This window comes from Mya arenaria, chromosome 9 (assembly GCF_026914265.1).
Source record: "Mya arenaria isolate MELC-2E11 chromosome 9, ASM2691426v1".
NCBI lineage: Eukaryota > Metazoa > Mollusca > Bivalvia > Myida > Myidae > Mya > Mya arenaria.
In genome coordinates this window covers 60,653,722-60,678,167 of record NC_069130.1, presented here as the reverse complement: position 1 = coordinate 60,678,167, position 24,446 = coordinate 60,653,722, and the positions used below count along the sequence as shown (strand labels likewise).

Genomic DNA, 24,446 nt, shown 5'->3' with positions numbered 1-24,446 from the left:
TCATAAATAATGACCAATCAATATTGTGATAACTGAGTACCATAATGATTTATGGTACAAAAATGGTAAATGGTACTGTTTAAATACCTACAACTATTTAAATAGAGGAGTATGTTACCTTTGAAAGAATAAGGCAAATATGGCCAAATATTTCCTTAGCTCTGAGTTTGGGGTCCTCCCCTGATTCCACTGTGAAGATGTACAGTGTGCGCTTCGTTACCAGCAGTGGACTCACAGACTGAAAACAAAACAAACTCAAGATGATATTCATTATATAGGCATTCATTGAAACTGTTAAAACAAAGTTTTTAGTTTGTAGCTTATAACTTGAACCATCTTCCTACACCTTTCTTATATACTAACTGATGTTTACTTTGATTACATTGAAAGATAAAAAGGCTGCTTTAAATTCACTTCCAATACTTGGGTAGAAGCCAGCACTCAGATGTCCTTATTAATAAGGCCCACGAAAACAAATATCTCTCTTTTGTGGCTTGAACCCATGTCATTTAGGGTTGTAGGCTGACTTATAATAAACACCTACACAACCAGGTCACTCTCACCCTCCATTATTAATTACTTATAACAGATATTCATTCAACACCATTAAATGAAATTGCTTAACTATTAGAAAAGACTTATACAATAACACAACCAACATGCTATTTTACAATGCTGACACTGCTAAAATGATCAGTGTTATAATTCAATGGTGTGTCCTTTTACTATTCCTGTCCAGTTTTTGTTGCTATTTAGGATAAATTGGTATGTTAATACAAATGACTTGTTTAACACGAGCGCAGCGGAACAAACTCTAACTGCTGTAGATATTTTTTAGTCAATCACGGGGCTTTAAGGGACAATTATAAGGTCAGAGTTATGGGCCTAATACTCTAAATGCCTCTGGCAACATGTGTTTACCAAGTTTTGTTTGGATATTTTGAACAGTTTTTGAGTTGTGTCATTTGTAAATGTTTTACATGATAACTACTCTAACAATAACAACACCGAGGCGTTGACATCATTACACATAGGAAGAAGCAACACATGTAGTAGGTTACTATTAAAACAATAAACAAAAGCACACCAAGATGATACCTAAATGCTAATGTCTGTTTTTCCATTTCCCAAGTCTTATATTCCAACCAGAATGATGTCAATTACTGAAGACTTAGTGACCCATTAACCAGGGTGTCATAAAGCTGACAATTTGTCTGTCTGGACCAATTTGACATTGCCAGACTGATTTCAGTAACTGAAAATTTCACCCTGAACATCTAAGTAAATTATAAAAACAGTAAAAAAATCAAAATTGTTATACACAAGCAGTGTGTGTCATACCACATCCCCTAATATTAGGGGACATCCTTGAGGGTCATAACATCTGTGTATATTGACTTCGCTGTTTTTATTACATCAAGATGTCGAAATTGCCGTATTTTTCTCATGTAAACAATTGTCACACTTTTGCTACGAAGAGCCATTATCATGAAATTATTATTACAATTGTCATTGTCAGCGAAAGTCATATTCCAAATTATCTAATGTATATGTAGTCATGCCTAAATTATTTAGGATAATTTAACAGCAACAGGCTTGATTAACACTATTAACATAGGGTTCAGATATCTTGTAAATTTAATACTATAACATCATTAATGATTTCTGGTTTTGCAAAATTCATAAAATGGCACCAATTTGGATCTGACAATCAAACAATATATTCTCGCCTGTTCTCCCTTAAAAATTGGACAGCCAAACTTGAAGCTTAAGAAATACAATCAAACTTGCTAATACCAACCTCAATACATTCCACGATATTGGCTTTGAATCTTGCGCTAATTGTGAAATCTTTGGCAATCTCTAGTGGATCTGAAGTCTTTTCCTTTGCATTGGTCAAGTGTTTTACCAGACTGTGGGATCCTTGTGGACCATGAACAACGCAGATCTTCATAATGTCAGTATTTGGGTCTTTCTTGAAGTTTGGAGCTTAAATTGGAAAGTATACGATTAATAGATAAAATTCATCTCCTATGAATCTTAAATTACCATTTAATATAAACATTAGTGAAACAAATTTTGGGACATGTTATAACAAGAGTTTATTTCTAGAAAGTTATAAAGTAAGCCTTTGACAAGAAAGGCTATAAAGCAAGTGTATGCCACTAATTTACAAATTCAACAGTTATTGCCCAGAAAAGAAAGCATGACTCAGGCTGGACCACTAAAGTAGGATTTTAAGTTTGAACCTGAAGCTTAACAAAGAATCAATGTAGTATGACCTCATTGTATACAGCCTTACCTTTCATAATTTCTTTACCCTTTGAAGCCAAAATTTCAAGACTAGGAGATATTACAGGGTATCCAGTTGTGTTGATGTCAATGTCAGCCACAGCTTGAGGTAGAATAGCAACGTTTGTACCTGTTATGTCCAGTGTTTTCAATTTCTTACAATGTTGTAGCAGCCTATGCAATCCAGTCTCTGTTATCAGCCTGCATCCCACCAAGTTTACCTAAATATACAACATTATGGTATTATTTTAACAAAATTGCAATTTAAACGCTAGCCTGCACTGCACCTTGATAGTATTAAGTTTCAACTAGACAGAAACGTGTTTTAAAAAACAGTATCTACACTAAAATTAAATTTGTTTGTAAAACATCAAATGTTATTATAACTCTAGTGAACAAAATGAGTTATACTAAGAAAAAAATCAAATTTCAAACATAAGGTTCACTGAAAACTTTACTAATAAAACTTTTATTTAGAATGATAACAAAAAATCCTAGCGAATGTTGCCCCTTTAAGGTCAAGCCCTGTCAATACCCACAAGCATATGCTTAAGGTCAAACCCTATCAATACCCCATGTATCCCAAGGACAAGGATAAAGATTTAACTACACTTTAAAGAAGTTAGAACAATACATACGTTTTCAATATCAGGGCACATCTCTGCAAACCAAGCCAAGCCGACATCAGTAATGTTTTGACAGCCTGTTAAATTTGCTTTCTTTACCATGCTACACTTGGCTGAATTGTTGGCTTTCAACATGCAGAAAAGTGCGAAGTCAGTTAGCTGGTACATGCCGGAGAAGTCAAGGGAGAAGTCTGTTCCATTGGATTTAACAAGAGTTGCTTTTCTTGCCTTGAAGGAAATATATATCAAATAGTTGCATGATACAATATTTAAAAGTTAAGTTGTTGCATAAGGTGGGTTTTTTTTCACAAAAAATCAATCATTGATAATTACATTTTGTACACTGTAATCAAATAATGTTCATATGATGTGGTATCAAATTTTATTTCATACCTGTTAAATTCATGTCTTAAATATTGCATGATTTCAACGTAAAATAATTAGGGACACCAGAAATAATATCCATTTTACACACTGTATTTTCTGATTCAATATCACTCAGTAGTCTTGTACAAATGAGATGATACTATTTCCCAATCCTACTTAAAAATAGCACTTTTGATGTCATATTAATAGTTTTTGTAAAGAAAAAAAAAGATTTTTTTTTTTTTTGAAAGGTATGAAATAATATAAAATGAAGTTTGTCGGGCAATCTGTGGTAACGATTCCCTCGTGAATATACAATGTACATCCCACCTGACCGATATGGACTTGACGCAAGGAACTCAAAGTGATACAACACCCCTGTTCAACATGCATGTATACTGTTTTCTAATGGACAAACTTAGCATGAGTGTCCAAAACTTTATTAATTATCAACTTAAAGGTAAATTAATACACAAATGAAATAATGCCCTTCGGTAGAGGTGTAATTTTAATGGTCACTTTAAGAAAGAATTAATTTTCAAACTGCAACCATAGTTAAAGTTCACATCATGATATGGATGTTATTGTGTTTTTTTTCCAAAAGTAAATAATCTTTTTTATTGTAGATCTATAAACATGATATGTTGTAAACAGTTACAAATGCTATAAAAGTGACACAAAAGTTACAAAGCTATACAGGGATGAGGGAGGAATCAAAATGAATTAGCTCGCATACTGTATGACGAGACCTCAAATATGATAAGCGTTTGAACTGATAGCTAACTAATTTCGTTATTTGGCAAAACACACACTAGGCAATACATACATTATGCCTATGGCAACAGCAGCCACATCGCAGCAGTATTAGTTTACAAGACGTTGAATAGCATGGCTCCATCATATATGTCAGAATTAGTAACAGTTTCAGACAATAATGTATATATGCTAAGATCAATGGCACACAAAGATATTGTTTTACAAACTAGACCTCGTACTAATTATATGAAAGCATCGTTTACATATTACAGCAGAATTGTTTGGAATAATATACCTTTGGAAATACGAGAATCAAAAAACTTTAATACGTATAAAATAAAGGTCAAACAGTACCTCATAGGAAACTTGTGATTATACAAATTGTGATGTTTTATTCATAATTATATTTAACTGAGAGTATCTGTCTAATATTGATTCAACATCATCATCATGTCATCATATGCATCATTATCGTCAGCATCAACAGCATACTTATAATCATCATCATCATCGTCATCGTTGTTAGCATTGTCTTCATGTTTGTCTTATGATTATTTGCCATATTTTCATTCTGTTTCAGAGGGCCATATCGAAAATAAGATTCTGTAGTTTTGTACATGATCTTAATATGTCACCTTCTTAAAATAAAGATATTATTATTATTATTATTATATCTAGATTTATAACACTGATTGTTACCAATCTAATGTTGTCAACGACAATTCACCCATGCTAATTTATAACACTGATTGTTACCAATCTAATGTTGTCAACGACAATTCACCCATGCTAATTTATAACCGCTACCTCACTATTGCCTACTTGGACAATTATCTAATTTAAAAATAATGTCATAAAAAACAGCAAGGCTCACCAGGGCTTTTGATAATGGGTAAAATTCCTTGTCTCCTATGTCCTCCTTGTAGATGTCACTCTGCTTTACTGATCGCGATACAGGCTTTCTGGCGGGGGGTGGAAAAACACCATTGTTCTAAAGAAAAAATGAGTATTTTTTATCATATTACAAACCATGGTTAACTTAACTTATACTATGTATTAATATTGATCTTAAAAGTGGTTATTAAAGCAGATAAAATGTGTATAAAAAAGTCTCAAATCTTTTGCCATGTTTTTTTTTGTCCCTCACCTTTTCCATCACAGAAAAGAAATCCACTGGTGCATATGGTTCAACACGAGGACCTAACTGTCTCTGTGGAGCATGTTGAATGACATTGTCAGCTTTAGAAACTGATTGAATGCTTGGAGCTTCCGTTGTTGGCAATGCATATAACTCATTTTGTGGTCCCTCATACGTCTCTGGATTTGCTAGAGCCTGAATGGTTGGCCTAGCCTCGTTATCAACATATTCTTCAAACCTGGCAGGCAAAGTCTTTCTGGCAAGGGGCTTTTTTCCCTCAGATTGCTGAACCTTCTTTCTGAAAAATTGATATATTTTGATTTAATAAACAATATGTTTTATTACCTTTCATAGTGGATCAAAGGAGATCAGTAAAGTAAGCTAAAAAAAGAATATGTATGTAAATGAAACATCTAAGAACATGTCATAATCATAAAACATATGAGCAAACTGTGAAATTAAAATCTTACCCTTTTGCCTTTTTCATCATCTTTGCAAAGTTGACAAAGTGATGGCAAATATACAAACAACAAAATCCTCCTATACACTGCTGGTCTCTTCAAGCACACAGGAACATGTTCTTTTCTTCATGCGTATCTGGAATCAAACAGAAAAGAAACTGATAACAGATCCTAATTTAATCCTAAATTAATATTTTCATCAATTTTAATTCAATTTAGTCCATCTCAACATTTAAACAAGAGATTAATAGGTGATTTTACAGTCTTGCTTTTCGGCTAACTAAAACACACAACCTAATCTAAATAACGAAGGAAATGTAGTTCAAATCATGTTTAGTGTAGTAAGGCTGATATTCTCCAGGACATTATGGCATTGCATGAAAGTATATATGTGACAGAAAAATGAGTTTTTGACTACATGATGTTTATTTGCAAAAAAGTGTAGTAACAGTCCAAGTAAATTTGTTATGTGTATTTTGGGACATTTTTTCTTTACACATAGTCAACACAGTTTTACAGCAGTTTATAACATTCGACAGCCTTGAAAGTCTTGCTGATTGAGGATATGGTTGCTATAATTGGTTAAGATGAATAAGAAAGTTTATAGATTTTTCTTTGTTTTAAGTTTCAAGTTTTATATCAAATCCACCTTTTTTATAAAGCAACCATCATATATCCTTACAAAGACCATAACTCTGTATGACTTAAAAAAATTCTATGATTCTATGATTCCACTAACTTTTTACATACAAACAGTCTCTGTATGTTCATAGCTTCTGAACACATGCCTACAGGCGGTGTACCATTTTTTGAGGATGCAATTGTAGGATATCAGTACAAACATCGCAGACAAGTCATGCACAGCCCTGTGTGACATAGAAAGTTCCCTGCCCATTTACATTATATTGTAATACAGCATTTTTTTTCGTAAAAGGTGCATTTTGTAAACTTTTAGCAAGTCCCTTTTATTAAATGCCTTCGAATTGCACCCCTTTCAAATATGCTATTATTCTTAAATTAGTATCCCTCCTGTGATGGCTCTAATTTTATCTAAAATCCGAATAACTGTTTTGGTTCTCTCATTATGTACTCATGTCTTAGAAGGGAATAAGGTATATAAGGATACCATGGGACTTAATTATTCTTCATTACGTCAAAAATACCAGATGTAAAAGGACGTGACATTAATTTTTTTATCAGGTGACCCACAGGATCAGCCACTCCCACAAATTGGTGAGCCATAAAAAAAACCTGCAAAATTTCGCAAAAAAAAACAACAATTAAATAATTTATTGTTTTAAAAAAAAATAAACTAAAAATCAATCTATAATCTGTTTTAAGCCTTTCCTCATCAAGCTCTTTTTTTATGTAGGAAATGGCCCTGGAGCACCCCTTACAAATCGCCACATAACGAAAGATTAATGACATTATTCACATCGCAAAAATGTGTGGCCAAATTCTCAGTCATACTAAAATTCAACAAACAGAACTGCATGGTCTGTTATTTTGTATCGACTTCATTTAAAATAATGTCATTATTCATCGATTATTCATAAAATGAAGGGCTGACAAGAATCTTAAATATCCGTTGTTTTTAAAGGAGACTGACTTCTCTGTATGAAATTTATTAACCAAATACTGCAGAGAATGCCGACCCGGAATCACATTCAATGACGTCGCATCAGGCAGTGCGTGTCTGCTATATATACATAAAAAGATTGTTTATTTATCGATAAAGCATAGTTTTGTATTTATTTTTGTTTTTCATTTGAGTGGACAAAAAATTCAAATATAGATGATATAACCACAGTGGCAAAGTGTTTTTATCTGGTGACCCGGCAAGTTCCCTAGCAAATTGGCTGTGGTACATGTAATCCTGTCAGAAAATTTAGTGTCTCAGGTCAACGCGTTACTGTAAGTGTTACGCCCCGTGCTATATTTATTTGATATGAAAAAAGCCACTGACAGACGGATGACATAACATTTCTACTTCTACTTCTACTTCTACCGGTTAGTGACCACCGTCATCATGTTGACTATTCTGTCACTTTTGGGTGTGCGCAAATATAATTTTGAATACAATAACAAAAAGGGTGCTATACAAATTAGACAGTGGTGATTAAAAACAGGGGGCTATTGATTTATTTGTTTGTCAGGAGCCTCTTGAACGATTCCAGGCTGCTGACAGATGTAACTGAGGAGGGTAAGGCATTCCAATCCCTGATGGTCCTTGGGTAGAATGACTCTTTCCTAGTCGTTTTGTTACATTGTGGGATCTGGAAAGAGTTTGTGCCCATATTTCTTGAGATCCTGTCTGGTGGTACGAGTTTGTGGCTTGCTGCAACATTGACCTCCTGGTTGTTAATCTTATACAGCATTGACAAATGTGCGTTTTTCCTTCTATCCTCTAACAGTGTCTACCTTAGTTGTTCTATCATATCAGTAACGGATGTTCTATTTCTGTACCGATTTGTTACATATCTGGCCAATCTCCTTTGTACATTGACTTTTAATGTTTTCATAAGTAGATTATAAGATAATTCAGCTGATGTTATCATCCATGACATCATTTTACAAAATTTTCATCAGCAAAATTAGTCTAAAATAATATAATTGTTCAATAAGGGAGGATTTGCCATATAAAAAAAATCATAAAAAATATGTCCGCGTACAACAACTAAGACTACAGCAAAATAAAAAAACAAAGACACATACGTCATAATTCATTAATACATGTACAAGTTTTGTTTAGAGTTAGTAGACCATGCATGGTTCGCTATTAAAGAAACATTGTCAAGATATTTTGCCCATACAGCTATTGTTGAAATTTGGTGAAGATCAGATAATGCTCCTTGAGTTACATCACGGAGTATCTATAACAATTATGTTATTTAATCATGCCATAACTCAAATTAGTCAATACTGAAATGACTGCGGACCACAGTGTGGTGACAACTGACATGGCTGGTTATCAGCAGATATTCTACCAGTGAGAAGACATTATAACTAATCTTACTCGGGTAATTTCAGACGCTAAACATAACTTACTTGACATGTACATCGTCATTAATTGTGCATGTGTACCTCAGTATGACCAGTTACAGTTGTTGTTTACAAACAACCTGCTGTCAAGGGATTATTTCTAATCGAATCAAGATATCGTTATCAAGCAGCGGTTACATATCACCATTAAATTAGAGTACATACAGGAATCAGAGGTTACGTTACTGATGAAGTTTGTGTTATCACATTCCGATGAAGCACTTTATCAATCGATCGTTCGGTTGATCAATCGCACATTGAAATTGATGCACATGTTATTTCAAAATTATAAATCTATACCAGGACCCTAATTGATGAGATTTTCTTTGCGTATTTACAAAGATGTATAAATGTAATTATCGTATTTGATGTGCAAATAAATGGGACTTATTATTAAGTAACGATAACGCTGTCGTTACATTAAAATGATTATCAGCTATTACTTATCTATCTATCTCTGTTTAATGTCAACTCCTCTTCCGAGTGTTACTGACATGAACGGTGCGCGCCGGCTTGTTAGAGAAAAAATAAAACACTGATGAGGCAAATCACATCAGAAAAGTGAGAACTAGGGTATAAAAGAGAACACAATTTAGGTAACATGATAAAAAGTGACTGGTGAACTGGTAAATTTAAGGATAAAAACACTGCTCGCTTATCTATTGCTTAATGGTTGCCACAGCCACCTTGAATGTGTCAGGGGTGGGGATAGTGACAATATGATTTTTCAAACTGTTCCAAAGTACAACCGAGTGAGGACAGAATGAAAATTTGTGATAGTCAGTTTTTACTTGAATTTGTCTGAAACATAGTGGGTGCATTAGTCTGGTAAATCTTATTGGTGTTTGAATATAAGATGGCAGCGTAATAGCAACATAATGATGGTATATGTTGTAAAACATTGCAAGTCGGGAAGCTAGTCTACGTTGTTCAAGTGAGCGCCAACCAAGACTTTCCTGCATGTTTGTAACACTGCAGAGAGAAAAGAAGTCCTGTTTAACCCAACGGAAAGCCCGACGTTGAACCATTTCAATTTTATTGGTGTTTGATTTTGTGTGTGGGTGCCAAATTGTGCTTGCATATTTTAACTGTGGACGGACAAGGGTTTTGTAAGCTAAAGTCCTGACACTTTCTGTTTTTGTTTTTTATATTTCTTTTAATGAAGTTGAGAGTATTATTTCCATTGGTGGTAATTCTCGAGATATGAGTGTTCCAGGTGAGGTCTGCTGATATGTCAACACCAAGATATTTAGCACTTCTGGCTGGCTCTAAGATCTGGCCATGGAGAATGTATCGATTTCTGATGATATGCTTATTCTTTGTTATGTGCAAAACTTGACACTTGGAGGGATTAAACTCCATATCCCAATCATTTTCCCATAATTCCACTTGTTTGAGATCATTTTGAAGGATAGCACAGTCAGAGGGAGAATTGATGGTAAGGTAAACAGCAGTATCATCTGCAAAAAGTCGAACTTTTGATTTGATACTAGAAGGGAGGTTATTTATGTAAATCAATAAAAACAAGGGACCCAGTACAGAGCCCTGAGGTACACCAGATGTTACGGGTACTTCTTCAGAATGATCGCCATCCAAGACTACTGTCTGACTTCTATGAAGGAGAAATGCCTCAGACCACTTGAGAACCTGTGGACAAACACCATAATCCTGTAGTTTGAATAGAAGTTTAAGATGATTTACCTTATCAAAAGCTTTGCTGAAGTCCAAAAGAATTAAGTCAGTTTGATTACCTGGTGAAGTGATTCTTACAAGATCGTCGGTCAGCTCAATAAGTTGTGTTTCGCATGAGCGCTTTTCTCGAAAGCCATGTTGTAGGTCATAGAGAATATTGTGTTCGGTCAGATGTGCAGAGAGATTTGAGGCAATAATGTGTTCTAATGATTTACATAAAATACATGTAAGTGAGACAGGTCGATAGTTTGCTGGGTTGCTGGAATCACCCTTTTTAAATAGTGGGCATACAAAAGCCTTCGTCCAGGCAACAGGGATAGAGTTTGTGGTTAGTGACTTTTGAAAGAGGACTGTTATAATATCAGCAATCTCGTTTTTTAACTCTTTAAGGACAAGAGGGCTTATACGGTCTGGCCCTGCAGCTTTGTTGGGTTTTAAATTGGCAAGAAGTTTCAGTATGCCATTTCTGTGAATGGTTATATCACTCATCTGGGGGTAACTGCAACAATTTTGTGGTACAAGCTTGTTTTAAAGATAGAGGGGATGTTTTTGAAAATACCGATTGAAATTGGTTATTCAGAATGTTTGCTTTTTCCGTGTTATCAGATTTCAAGCTATCTATAACGGGATCTTTGAGCGATGACACACTCTGAGAGTCTTGTTTAGAGTTTTTTAGTAATGAGTATAACTTTTTGGTGCAGAACTTGCTTGGTTTTTCAACCGATTGCTCATCATTAGCAATATCAAGGATGTTTTCAATGTAGGTTAAATGAGACGTTTTTATTTTACTTTTGATGGTTGTCTTTAATGATTTGAATTTGTCACTAATGTTTGAATCAGTGCGATTCCTTTTCAATTTTGTATAGAGTTTATCTCTTTTATGAATAAGTCTCTTAATTTCTTTTGTAATCCAAGGCAGTGCTCTTTTACAACCAATTTTCTTGACAGGTATAAATTGAGTAATACCTTTTTTGATAGCATCTGTGAATCTAAGCCAGATCTCCTCAACTGATTGACTGTGTCTGAACCTTGTAGGATGTCAGACTTGGTAGTGTTCATGAATTGTTTGAAGTCATCACAGTTTGCTTTTCGATAAAAAATACTTCTACAAGAATTGATATTTTTTTCGACCTATTATTTTGCAATACAGAGCAAAGGGAAACAGCGTTGACTATATGGGAAATGGAAGATATAAACAATATTTGTAATATCTATTCCATTCTCTATTAGTCTGAAAGTTGTCATTGGCGCCGCACTGAACTTCTGAAGTGCGCGTCTATTATTGAATGGGATTTTTTAGTTAGTGGTAGGAGCGGTTTTTAATTTGATTGACAGTTAGGTTGTTATTTTATTATGATTTAAAAAATATGGATGGGCATTGCATGGGGTTAAGAATGATATTTATGGTTAAAAAGATTGTCTTCAATTTATCTTCTAAACATTTTTTTTTTTAAAAACGACAAATAAGTTTAATAACTGTTCCCGATTCGTTTACGTTTTTCGATTAGTTACCTGTAATCATATGAGGAAATGTAAAATGGGTGGACCGGTAATTATGTGAATGAGATTAATTATGTTTTATTTTGTTTTGTTATGTTTACTGCATGATAAATAATGAGCTAAGCTGTTTTCTTCAATTTTATTTATATCGGAATCAAATGTTCATCTTTCTTTATTTGTTAATTTGTTGAAGGTAACATTAGTAAAATTTCATAACGATTTTCCCGAGTTGTTTTAATTTTAGAACACTACACAGTGCGCACAAAATGATTGGTCGAGTCAGTCATGTGAAAAGATCTTTTCGCGGGAACTTCATAAATCTTACACTTTGATTGATTCGAGTGATGTTCACACTTGCTTGGGGCGCCTGTTATGAAACATATGCTTTGGCCTACGGACTACAAAAAAAATTGAGAGTTTCATGGCAGCGGTTCGGATCCAGCCAGACGCATAAAATAATTCTCCTTTTTGCTCAGTAGCTAACATTTTTTAATGAAGTTTAAATTATATTGTCTGGGACATTGTACTTTCATTAAACAGTAATTAATACAATTTTTAACTTATCAATGCTTTAGCCTGGGACCAATAATACATGTAATCTTACTCCCAGCTTTAGCCCATGTTGTTAATGCACCAGTCAATTGTACCCCCCCCCCCCCGGTCCGGGGGTATACCGGGGATAGCCGGGGAAGTGGGCCGTGTTTAGCCCCGCAGTGCCGGGTGAATGCGATGGTTTTGTCTTCACGCCAAATATACGCGGAATTGGCCTTAACACGGACCTATAAACCATGGACTTGCAACTGCCCCATATCGGTGAAACGATAAGAAATAATAATTTCCCACAATCCTTAGCGCGCGCTCGGCAAATATCGGATTAATCTGCCGAATCTCCGATCGGTGATTAACGGCGATCTTCGGTTATTTCCGCCAACTCTGCTAATAATGCCTTGTGCGTTTTCGATTTAATTATAACTCATAACTTTGATTTTAATCAGATTCAATTGGACTATTATCAACTGAAATGAAAGTACCGCGCATTTGAGTCAATTTTAATTAATGTTTTCCTACATGTATATATTCGGCCGATGTCAGACGTCTCGAAAATGACCACACGGTAAGATCTCGGAATGAAATCCCGCTGCACGCGTGAGTTTGAGATTATCGCATTAACACAGATGAGAGTTGCCAATCCATGGTTTACAGGTCCATGGCCTCACCTAGGGTCCTTGGGGTGCGGGGGCATTTGGCGGAGGTTTAACCAGCAGTTCGTCACCGAGATTTTGCCCGGGCTTGGCTGGACCGAAAGTCAAAGTCCCCGCTATTCCCCGGACCTTAGGCCCGGACCTGGGGGAGGGGGGGGGGGCGTGGTTACAATTGACTGGTGCATAAGCACGAGACTACAAATGTGCCATAATTAAAACTACTGATGTGATTGAAATTAAATTAAGTACATAGATCTATGGCAATGAGAGTAAGTGCAGTGCACAAGCACCATAATCGTATCATATATATTAAGGTAGCACACCCCTAATGAAAATCTCCACTGGAAACTCTTCAGTTTTAATTCTTTAGCTTCCATGTTGTTAAGCACAGAACTACAAAATTAAGGCAGTGGTTTGATTTCATCCAGAAGCACAATTTCTTTCTTCCTTTTTCCAGTAGCTTCCATTTTTGACAGAAGTTTATATTGTATTTTCATTAAACAATAACTATCACAGAGTAATTGCCTTTCGTTACGTTTTCTTGTTCGCAGCGTCACTTCTAAATTACTATGATCGGTTTTAATTATACAACATATTTGGGACAATCATTATGAGTGGAAGTGCAGAGTACAATAACCTCGAGGTTATGGCCTTTCTTCAAAGAAACAGTTTCCCGTTCCTGTTTCCAGGCGGCATTCTGGGGTATTCGTCACTCCTGTGACATCACTACTTTTCATAATTAAACACGTGTTCATTTGTTTAACCAAAACGACAAATGCATACCACATGTTACTACTAACTACATTCAAGTTCGTAATTACAGGCGAAAGGTCATACAACTATATTTTGATTCTGCACCATAACTCTGTTCAATTGCTAGAAGGACTCTTAGAAATGAGTCGACACAAATGACCATAGTAAGTCGATATCAAGACCATAAATAACAATAAGCTTGTATTAAGGTCCAGGACGCAATTGCATTTGAAAGCTTATAAACACTTCTTAATGCAGTAAAAGGTTTTGATTAGAGATTAAATTATTGGGTAGTACGTCTTACACCCTGAAAAAAACATTTTTTCTTTAGTTTGTTTGCATCATCATATGCTCGTTGACCGTAACTATTCATTGTTTTTAAACATATAACAAATGCTTAAACTATTAAACGGCGCCCTTTGATGCTTTGCATCAATGGTGTTTCTTGTAACTGATAGTAAGCAGAATTTTCTTAATTGACTGTAGGAAGGTAGGCCAATAAAATATCTCTAATATGTATATTTTTCGCATCACAACGGAAGACGCGGATAGCTAAGCATATGTTGTGGCTCCAAATATTTCCTTTTATGTACTGGGATAGCACGGTCCGCCAATTATTAATCAAAGCGCTTAAAGCGTTAACAGGCTTTCGGCCTGCTGCGTTTTGTGAGTATATATTCATGTAATTGATAAACAAATCTATATATATATATATAAAGATTGCACTGCAACGAATAAAGCATTTAGGCTTTTTAAGTAAAATCTACTGAACACTTCAAGCATGACTAAGACTGATTTGATTTACTTCAAGGGTATGACCAATAAACCATAATCCGCATCCAACAAAATGAATTGGAACTGTTATATATAACCTTATGTTAAAAGTGTCTTTCTACAAAGACAGGATCTTCCCGCACAATGCCTCTGGATCGAAACACCCACATACTATTATTCCCTGTATATATTGATGTATCTTAACAATATTACCCTCGTCCAATGTCCATCGTAGACAATATGAACAGATTCATATTAGTGGTTTATAAATATGCATGCTCAAGACTCTAGTCTCTAGGCTGAAATTACAAAGACAAAATGAGAAATATTCACACAGTTTCCTTACAACTCGGCATTACATGACTATACTCACAAATTGTATCTGGGCTCAAGCCTAACGCTCTTTGATTTTTATTGTAAAAGTGTATAATATGCACTTAGTTATGGTTAAACGTTGTTAGTTTGTACTTACTCAAGTGAATAGTCTGATTCGACACATTCGTATAACCATTTATTTGGTGTAAGTACATATTAACAATTTTAATCAAAAAGTGTCAAGTAAGAGACATAGAAAACATACTGATGAATGATCTACAATCCCCGACACCAAAAAAAAACAACTGACTATAAGATAGATGAAATATTATAATAACATTTAAAACATTTTTGTTTGATATATTTTGGTTTGTTATTTTACGCCAAATAAGCATTCAATTGCATTTTCAATACGATCCATGTTTTTTCAGGGTTTTAACGAGTTCTTCGGGTAAATTTGCGGGGAATTAACCGAATCCGATGACCTAGATTTATTTTTAACCGAAAGCATCTAGTAACCCGGCAGCGGCCAAAATCTAATCAGAAATATATAAATGTATTTATTTTGCTTCAGTACGCGTTTATTTTGGAACTATTTGTGTATTTTGATTTTTATATTGCGTTTTGCAACTCGTCGATACTTATATCATTGCTTTTTCTACGATTTTAATCGCATAGTAACGCAAAACCGCAGCTTATTTGCACTATATTAACCGCATATCATATTATACATATTCATTATAGCGATACTTTTAGCAAGCTACTTATTTGCAGAATGCAGTCCGTAGTCATTATAGTAGATTGTTAACGAAGTAATTTAGATATAAATGTTAATGCAAATAAGGTCGTTGACCCCAGCAGTTCTAACAGCGCTGGGGTTAATACACCCGTGTGCGCATTAATTAGAGTAAAAAAAATATGTCGATCTGCCGATGGAGAATTCTGAGATACGGTTATTAAAGTCTGCAGGCCGAGCGACACAGCCTAAAAATCGCCAGACGATGAGAATATATTATTATTTAGATTATAACCATTTCTGGCATTGATCATCTTCATAACAATTGCTTACGGTAGCTTAACAAAAAAAAAACGCTTCGAAATATCGAGAATATATATATGGGTTAGAACTTATTCTTGTCCCTTTTTACTTGTTATTGTATTGTTCTGATAAAAAAATAACAAAAGTGTAATCATCTTCTTGTATTATCTTTATTATCTTGTTTTAATATTTACCTTTATTATGTTAATAAAACGTAAGAGAAATAAATTGGTGTTATTATGATCAAGGTTCATGTGATTATTGTTAATTTCAATATCTGTTTAGATATAGCTCTGGAATAAATATCACAGTGGTGGCACTTTTACCTAAAACACACACACACACACACGCGCACACACGCACACGCGCGCACGCGCGCACACACACACACGCACACACACACGCACACGCGCGCACACACACACACACGCGCGCGCACGCACGCACGCACGCGCGCGCGCACACACACACACACGCGCGCACACACACACGCACACACATACTTGTTCATTGTACGTTGTCAAAAACACATACAATGCATAATTTGAAATGTATCATTATGTTTGTGCATAGTAACAATTGGATATAAAAAGTTAAATACAAAAGAAAACGAAAACAGAGCAAAAGAAAGAAAAAAAAACATAACAGTATATTACGGTGCATCGTATGTTTAACCATTTACATCAATGAGAATGTAAATTATGTTCCAAAATTAATAATATTCTAAGTTTAAATTTCTCGCGTGAGATCGAATCCATTTACTACTAGGCCTAAAAAAAAAATACATTTGGTTCGGGTTACCCGACCCTACCTACGGAATAGGCGCCGACCCTACCGTTTTTATAGTCAGTTTGAAAAAAAAAATGAAAAATATAAAAATAAACAAACAAAAAATATTTTTTTGGGGGGGGCTTTTTTTTGGCTTTTCAATATGAAATTTAAAACCTTAAATGCTTATAAAGAAGATAACTTTAACACCATTCTCCAATGATGAAAATGACATTCTTATATAAAGCCTAATAAAAAAAATAAAAAATAAAAATAAAAAAGCCTACCTACCCTACCTATTTTTGAAAAGGATGTAACCCTAACCAAACAAATTTTTTTAGGCCCTAGTAAGAACAATTAACTTTTCAAATTGATGCTGGTGCGTTGCTGTGATTGCAAACGATTCTTTTCTCCGACAGTGTTCTCTTATGCTTTGACTTGACTATAGTTAAGTTTTTAATTTGGGTATTTGTTACAACTACATAATATACAGTAGTGTTTGTGAACAAGGGTGTAGTATTTGTTTTGGTGTGGGGTATTATTTTGTTGTGCGGGGGAGAAAACCTTTGGCTCTCTTGGAGAAGACACTTTCATGGCGTGTCCGGGGATAAACTTTGTATGTCTTGAGGTAGTCACTATCACGGCGTATCCGGGGAAAAACTTTAGCTGTCCTGAAGGAGTCACTGTCACGGGTGTCCATTGGTATCACTACCATGGTGTGTCCTTCAACTCATTGGGTGGTATTCGGATTTACCTTAAATGTACTGGTTTCTTGAGGTATAGGAGTTGCATAGGCGCCTTTGAGAAGGGTATTCCTTGAAGATAAGCTGTGTGCTCTCTATTGTAAATATATGGACATTCTTTTGGAAAATCTTGGTGGTCAGTGGAAGTCGTAGAGTGTTTTGTGTGCGCTGGTGACCTGTTTTAGACGTAGGGTGTCGTTTTGTGTGCTAGGAGTTTACTGGGATAAACACCAAAATACTACCCCAGGACAAGTCATATGATACAGTTATGTTCAAAGATGTATACAAAATTACATGCTGATTGAACATACAATTACACACATATAATTTGGTGGAAAAGAAATAGACAAACAAGTGAAAAGAAAAATGTGCACGTCCATGTTTACATATAATTATGAAAAAATAATATTGGTCAATATCCAAAGGTAATGAACTGTAGAAAACTTGACAAAATCATCACAGAAAGCGAAGCACCAAGTAACATCCCACCATCAACCTCATATTGCGGGCCATTACAAAAGTCAGTATCACACTTGGTCAAGCAGACTTGATGAAGACCGTCCCAGACGCATGCGGTCTCGTTGTTTGGCATCAGTTTTTCTAGACGTTCGTACGCGCTCCGGTTGTACTGTAGGTTTGATGTATAGGAAAAGTGGCGGCCGTCGCTACAATCTCGTATTTCGGAGACGGTGCTACCTGAGATAAAGAAAATTACACAAGATCAAGGTCAAAATGTTTTCCTATTCGTTTTAAAAAACACAATCTATAAAAGAGATTTATTATTCTGATGCATACCATTGCGATAAAACACTTTGTCTTTGAAATTTTTGAAATGCGTTACCAACACGATTATACAAAAGGCTGTGACGTGATTGGTGATTGGCATTATCACGTGATGCTTACAATGTTTTGTTAAACGTCAGCTAGGTAATAGCAATTTCGTTATCAAAAGGTAAAATAATGTTTTGAGATGCATTACTGGGAAAATAAAATAGTTAACGCCAAAACATGAGCGAGAACCTTTAAAACCGCGACCGGGGCTTTTACAGTAAAAAGTAGGACTATGAACATGTATCGTGGTTTACACGCATACTTTGTGTTATATCATTATCAAAATGTACTAATGAAAAGCCCTTGGTAACAGGTCTTTATATATGTTAGAATTATATAAGTCAGCGATAAAAAGTAAAATAAAAAAGCACGATGGTTATTTATCTGATATATTAGTTAATGAAACTCAGCATAACGTGTGGACAATACATCCTACGACAATCTTCAATTGATATACTGGATAATATGTGTAGTTTTCTAGTAATAAACACACACATCTACCATACCGAGGCTAGAGAATCTACCATACCGAGGCTAGAGAATCTACCATACCGAGGCTAGAGAATCTACCATACCGAGGCTAGAGAATCTCTCGACGACACAAATTTCATCGTAAGGGTATGTGCAGTTCTTCAGCGTTGTTGGGTCGCCTTTACCCCTTTTAGCCCTGATGTAAGTGTAAGGATCCTCGCAGATGCTATGACCCCCTGTAGCTCCACAGAAATAGCACATCAGACCTTCCGATATACCTGTACATATTAGAAATAAATATTTATGTCATTCACATCGAAAAACTGCTGTCAATTTCAATAATCATATTTTGGGCAGTATTCATTAGGAATCTTAGTGAAAAATGTCCTTTTAAAATTGGAAAACTACAATGTTATTTAATATATTATGATATGCATTATGGTTTGTCTGTGAATCTATTTATGAACATTTTTATTTTCGATATGTATGCTCAATGTACGGTATCAAATGTAATCATTCACTTGCATCTCAATAAAGATTTTTAAAATTTATGTGGTTCTCGATAATCATTTCTATGGAAACCTGTTTTATAAAAACAACCAGTTGAAAAATATATACTAATATAGAGTCTTGCAGTGCAACTGAGCTAAGCAAGTAACTCATATCTGACTGTAATTTAAACAATGTGTTGGGTTATTTGGGTTCTTTTATCGCTTAATTTCAATTTTACATTTTCTGAAGCTGTTGCTATAGACACTTGGCCAAGACAGTAAGTCACCTATAGACATAGCAGCGTCTAAACGACGAGTGTGGACATACCGTCTAAACATGTTTGTTGCAAAAGTTTATTCACATGTATACTACAGAACATGTACAAAAAATTATTTCGTTTTAAACAATTCTAACAAATATAGTCAATGAAATAGGTAAAACTTACCCTCGATCAATTATTAACGTAATTTAATGAATAAATACATAGCGATTGGTCAAAATTTATTGTTTATATGTAAGCAGACATAATGTGGGAAAATAAATTAAAGCGTTATAGTAATTTAACAATTCATTTCAATTTTACTATAGTAAATATTTAAGGTGCATTTAATTTAATATTATATATACTAGTAGCAAGTCACAACATTATTTAATTGTATCTTGTACAAAGCTACACTATTTGAAAACAATGTTTGTTAAACAAGTATTACGAAACAATTACTATAACTGGGTATTTCTATTTCTTAATTCAAAAATTCAAAAGCATTATACACAGAAATAGCTCTATTTTGTAGTAAACGCTTATTCACTGACTAAACCAGTTCAATAACTTTGAACATAGAGGGTCGATGATAATATCTAGGTACATATGTATTTCTTATGTCAGTATACAATTGACATTCAAACAAACACAGGAATTCGTCTAGCGCATAACATATTGTACAAATACTTTCATTTAGAGGTATTCTATTCCATCTACCATTTTCTACATTTAATCTATGTCAGCTCATTCGTAACTAACTTAACGAGATTCTGTATTTTACACTTTTAATATAACTCAAATATGGTTGAAATCCAAACATGAAAAAGTTCTGTAAAATATTGCTCTTGAAGAGTCAATAATCCCACCTTGATGATTTTGAATATAATTATCCCTAACACGTTGTTTAAAAAGCGACAAGAATAGAGGGATGATATCATTGACACCCCGAAATAGCCAGACATGAAACAATACTGTAAGAATTTTCTGTATACAAAGTGCTCAATTTAAATTTATGCTTTTCACATAGTTTACCGAATTGGGCGAAATTAAAAGTTATGATTTGATGACGGTAGTTTACAATATTACATAAATACCCACAATTATATCTTATTGATCTCTTAGATCTTGAAAATGCAATCAAAAGTGGTACATGCCTTATGAAGAACATGAAACCATCTCTTGTAGACATAGTTCTTACCAATAGAAAAAACCTGTGTATGAAATTCTAAACTTTGCTACCGGAGTCAGTGACTGCCACAATCTTATCAGCACATATAATAAACAATACCATACCAAACTCAGAAAAAAATAAGTACACCTCCAAAAGTTTTAAACATCTAACTGTTGAAGATTACACGTCAGATCTTAGGAAAATTGAAATTCAGGATTCAGACGATATTTTATTATATATTCAGCACTTAGATTTGTCTATGTCGATTACTGTTCCTTTTTTTAACATGTTACTTGACAAGGCAAAACTACCTACTTTACATATCCGCCGAGTGAGTGCTATGGCCCACGAAACTTTGAAAAGTGATAATAATATTGCCCCATCTGTTTTATCTTATGTTGTTGTCAAAACGTCTATTCATATAAACTTCAGATATTCAAATATTTTACAGGTACTCCAAATGGGAACATCTACATTTGGTAATAAAAATCGTTCAACTCACTGCCATATCACTTCAGATCCTGTTCAAATTTCAATCAATTTTAAAATTATTTTCTCCCCCCTCAGATAAGTAGATCCAATAATTTAACCATGCTAGATATTCTTATCTTGCCCACGGGCGAAGATAAAAAGCTCCTATGCAACTTCTTTTTAATGGTCACCACATTGTAATAACCTCCTTTATTGAAGACTTGTCTTCTGTAGTTTCATGGAAACCTTGTCTTGAGGCAAAATTTAGAACGCTAATTAATTATTTATCGCTTCAAATGTCACCAGAAAACAGTTTAAAATGCTTCACTCTCCTGAATCACTGCGCGCATATCCATGACAACCACGACCTATCGCATATCCATACGAAATTATTTCACAAAGCACAAAAGAGTTCCAGCAAAAAATACAGTTTTACTTAATTTCGTTCAACTGAGGTGGGAGAAAAAGCATCTACCATAGCCGCTTGTATAAGAATGTTTCATCCCGACCCTCGCGCAGGGTGTTTTGCGGAAACTCGAAAAACCTCGTTTCCGCAAAACATCCTACGCTCGTGTCGGAATGAACCTATCTTACACTCTCGGCAATGGAAGATACTTATTATCTCCACTTGGAATGGAAGGGACTGTAAGTGCATCGCTGGTTAGTATTGTGACCACATCACTGGTGGCATACACGCATGTGTTTTAGTATTAAATTTGTGTTTTGCATTTATTATTTGTTGAATCAGCTTCAGCTAAATAGACCATAGTTATCGTTTATTGCTAAATCTGTGCTTATTTAAATTGCTATTCAATTTTCTGATCCTTATATTGGCGCATTTGTGCATTGTGTCTGTACAACTGACTACATGTTTAGTTTTCTGTGCTCGATGTTGCTATGCTCATTGTTGCTATGCTTTTTTGTAGCATTCAACCATCTGCTACTAACTTAGTTTTTGTCATTGCCAGTATTTCAACCATCTGCTACTAACTTAGTTTTTGTCATTGCAAGTATTTCAACCATCACTACTAACTTACTTATTGTCATTGCCAGTATTTCAACCATTACTACTAACTTACTTATTGTCATTGCCAGTATTTCAACCATCTGCTACTAACTTACTTATTGTCATTGCCAGTTTTTCAACCATCTGCTACTAACTTAGTTTTTGTCATTGCCAGTTTTTCAACCGTTTGCTACTAACTTAGTTATTGTCATTGCCAGTATTTCAACCATCTGCTACTAACTTACTTATTGTCATTGCCAGTATTTCAACCATCTGCTACTAACTTACTTATTGTCATTGCCAGTATTTCAACCATCTGCTACTAACTTACTTATTGTCATTGCCAGTATTTCAACCATCTGCTACTAACTTAGTTATTGTCATTGCCAGTATTTCAACCATCTGCTACTAATTTAGTTATTGTCATTGCCAGTATTTCAACCATCTGCTACTTACTTACTTATTGTCATTGCCAGTATTTCAACCATCTGCTACTAACTTAGTTATTGCCATTGCCAGTATTTCAACCATCTGCTACTAACTTACTTATTGCCATTGCCATTATTTCAACCATCTGCTACTTACTTACTTATTGTCATTGCCAGTATTTCAACCATCTGCTACTAACTTACTTATTGTCATTGCCAGTATTTCAACCATCTGCTACTAACTTACTTATTGTCATTGCCAGTATTTCAACCATCTGCTACTAACTTACTTATTGTCATTGCCAGTATTTCAACCATCTGCTACTAACTTACTTATTGTCATTGCCAGTATTTCAACCATCTGCTACTAACTTACTTATTGTCATTACCAGTATTTCAACCATCTGCTACTAACTTACTTATTGTCATTACCAGTATTTCAACCATCTGCTACTAACTTACTTATTGTCATTACCAGTATTTCAACCATCTGCTACTAACTTACTTATTGTCATTACCAGTATATGTACTAAGTTGGAATTGCTTGTTTTGTCTATATGTTTATTCTATATGTTTATAAATAGTCGGTTCAAAAGCTCGCGTGAGCGTATGTTGTATTGTTTGTATCCTGCCGACTCAAAATAGAACTTATCTAAATATCTAACGTCATGTGTTCTAAACCACTAAGTAAAAGTCACCTGAACCCTCTAATATTTATTGATTATTGTCTGCATCAAATTTATTTTAATGCGTTGACTACTGGTATTTAGAGCAGTTTCTTCTTGAAATCAACAAGCAATCTTTCAATCATGGCCAAAAATGCCATTCCTCCAGGTTTTTAAAATGAACCTGCACTCAAAAGGCATTTCACGCGATAAGCGCAGTTCTACACATGTTTTCACTCATTTTAAGTTATCGCTGTCAATTTTTAACCAAGTTGTGTGTTTGTAGGAATGCAGACGTGGCATTTAAAAATTAGACACACTTATGAAAAACAGAACATAATTTTTTTTAATAACAGGACAATAAAGTCGCATTTTAAAGTGATACTTTGCAAAAAATAGCGAAATGCAATACATTTCTTGCCTAATATGAATATGAACAGTTTGGTCACAAGGCCGTCGCTTGTTTTATAACGTATTACATTTCTTTGCCTGTTGTATGTTATTGTAAGGTGTTTTGGCCAAAAATGTCATTCTTTCAGTATTCCTTTGTAAATGTTAACCACATCAAAGCAAATAATCTGGATACAAGATGTTCCTTGAATGAACATTTATTGGAGAAAAAAATCTGCCAACAATTCATACTAACAACCACTGTTTTAACGAAATAATAATCATTCTATTTCGACTTCCGACACCAGACTCTCACTTCGGACATTTGAGGTAAAAAATAAATATGAAAATATACAATGTTAAAACCTACTCTTTTTTGGAATTATAAGATAATCGTGGGTAACATCTATTGCTGTCTTAAGCATTCGTGTCATGCATTGTATCAAAGACCTTTCCCATTCTGTTTTCCCATCGTCTTAATTCTCTAAGAAATTGAAAGGAATACATTAATGCACGACTCTATGAATCAAGCTTATTCAAAACAGATAATTCTCGACTTTCTTACATCTGAAACAACAAAGCTGGTTTTACTGATTTATTCAGGCAATTTTAAGTGTAAGTTACTCACTGAAATTGCCCACATATTTGTATGTATGCGTAACACCAGTATCATAGTCCTGTTGTACCGCTTAAACACGGTGTGTTTTAATGAACCTTGAGACTAATATCATAATTTATATATATTCAAATATCGCCAATCCGTAACGAACGAAAAAACGTACCCCGACATAT

At 34.6% G+C, this 24,446-nt stretch overlaps 2 protein-coding genes across 5 annotated transcripts in view; both read right to left on the bottom strand.

The window, feature by feature from the left end:
* LOC128202664 (uncharacterized) overlaps window positions 1-8,795 on the bottom strand; it is a 62,472-nt gene extending 53,677 nt beyond the window's left edge. For 2 of the 3 annotated variants that reach the window (XR_008255785.1, XM_052903699.1), the window contains exons 1-8: window positions 8,688-8,795; window positions 5,649-5,775; window positions 5,188-5,476; window positions 4,915-5,031; window positions 2,931-3,146; window positions 2,303-2,513; window positions 1,802-1,989; window positions 119-238 (exon numbers count right to left, since the gene is read on the bottom strand). Coding sequence is in view for 2 of the 3 variants with exons in the window: in XM_052903699.1 (XP_052759659.1) it covers window positions 119-238; window positions 1,802-1,989; window positions 2,303-2,513; window positions 2,931-3,146; window positions 4,915-5,031; window positions 5,188-5,476; window positions 5,649-5,668 (1,161 nt within the window). In the remaining variant the exon portion in view is untranslated. Of the gene's footprint in view, window positions 1-118; window positions 239-1,801; window positions 1,990-2,302; window positions 2,514-2,930; window positions 3,147-4,914; window positions 5,032-5,187; window positions 5,477-5,648; window positions 5,776-6,378; window positions 6,504-8,687 lie in introns of those variants that run through there. The other variant, XM_052903700.1, reaches the window with a different exon arrangement.
* Window positions 8,796-16,989: 8,194 nt separating this feature from the next.
* The window catches only part of LOC128246895 (uncharacterized), a 39,639-nt gene continuing 32,182 nt past the window's right edge, over window positions 16,990-24,446 (bottom strand). For both annotated transcript variants that reach the window (XM_052965429.1, XM_052965430.1), the window contains exons 2-3: window positions 18,874-19,047; window positions 16,990-18,163 (exon numbers count right to left, since the gene is read on the bottom strand). In XM_052965429.1, coding sequence (XP_052821389.1) covers window positions 17,880-18,163; window positions 18,874-19,047 — 458 coding nt within the window. In that variant the 3' untranslated portion in view covers window positions 16,990-17,879. The remainder of the gene's footprint in view (window positions 18,164-18,873; window positions 19,048-24,446) is intronic.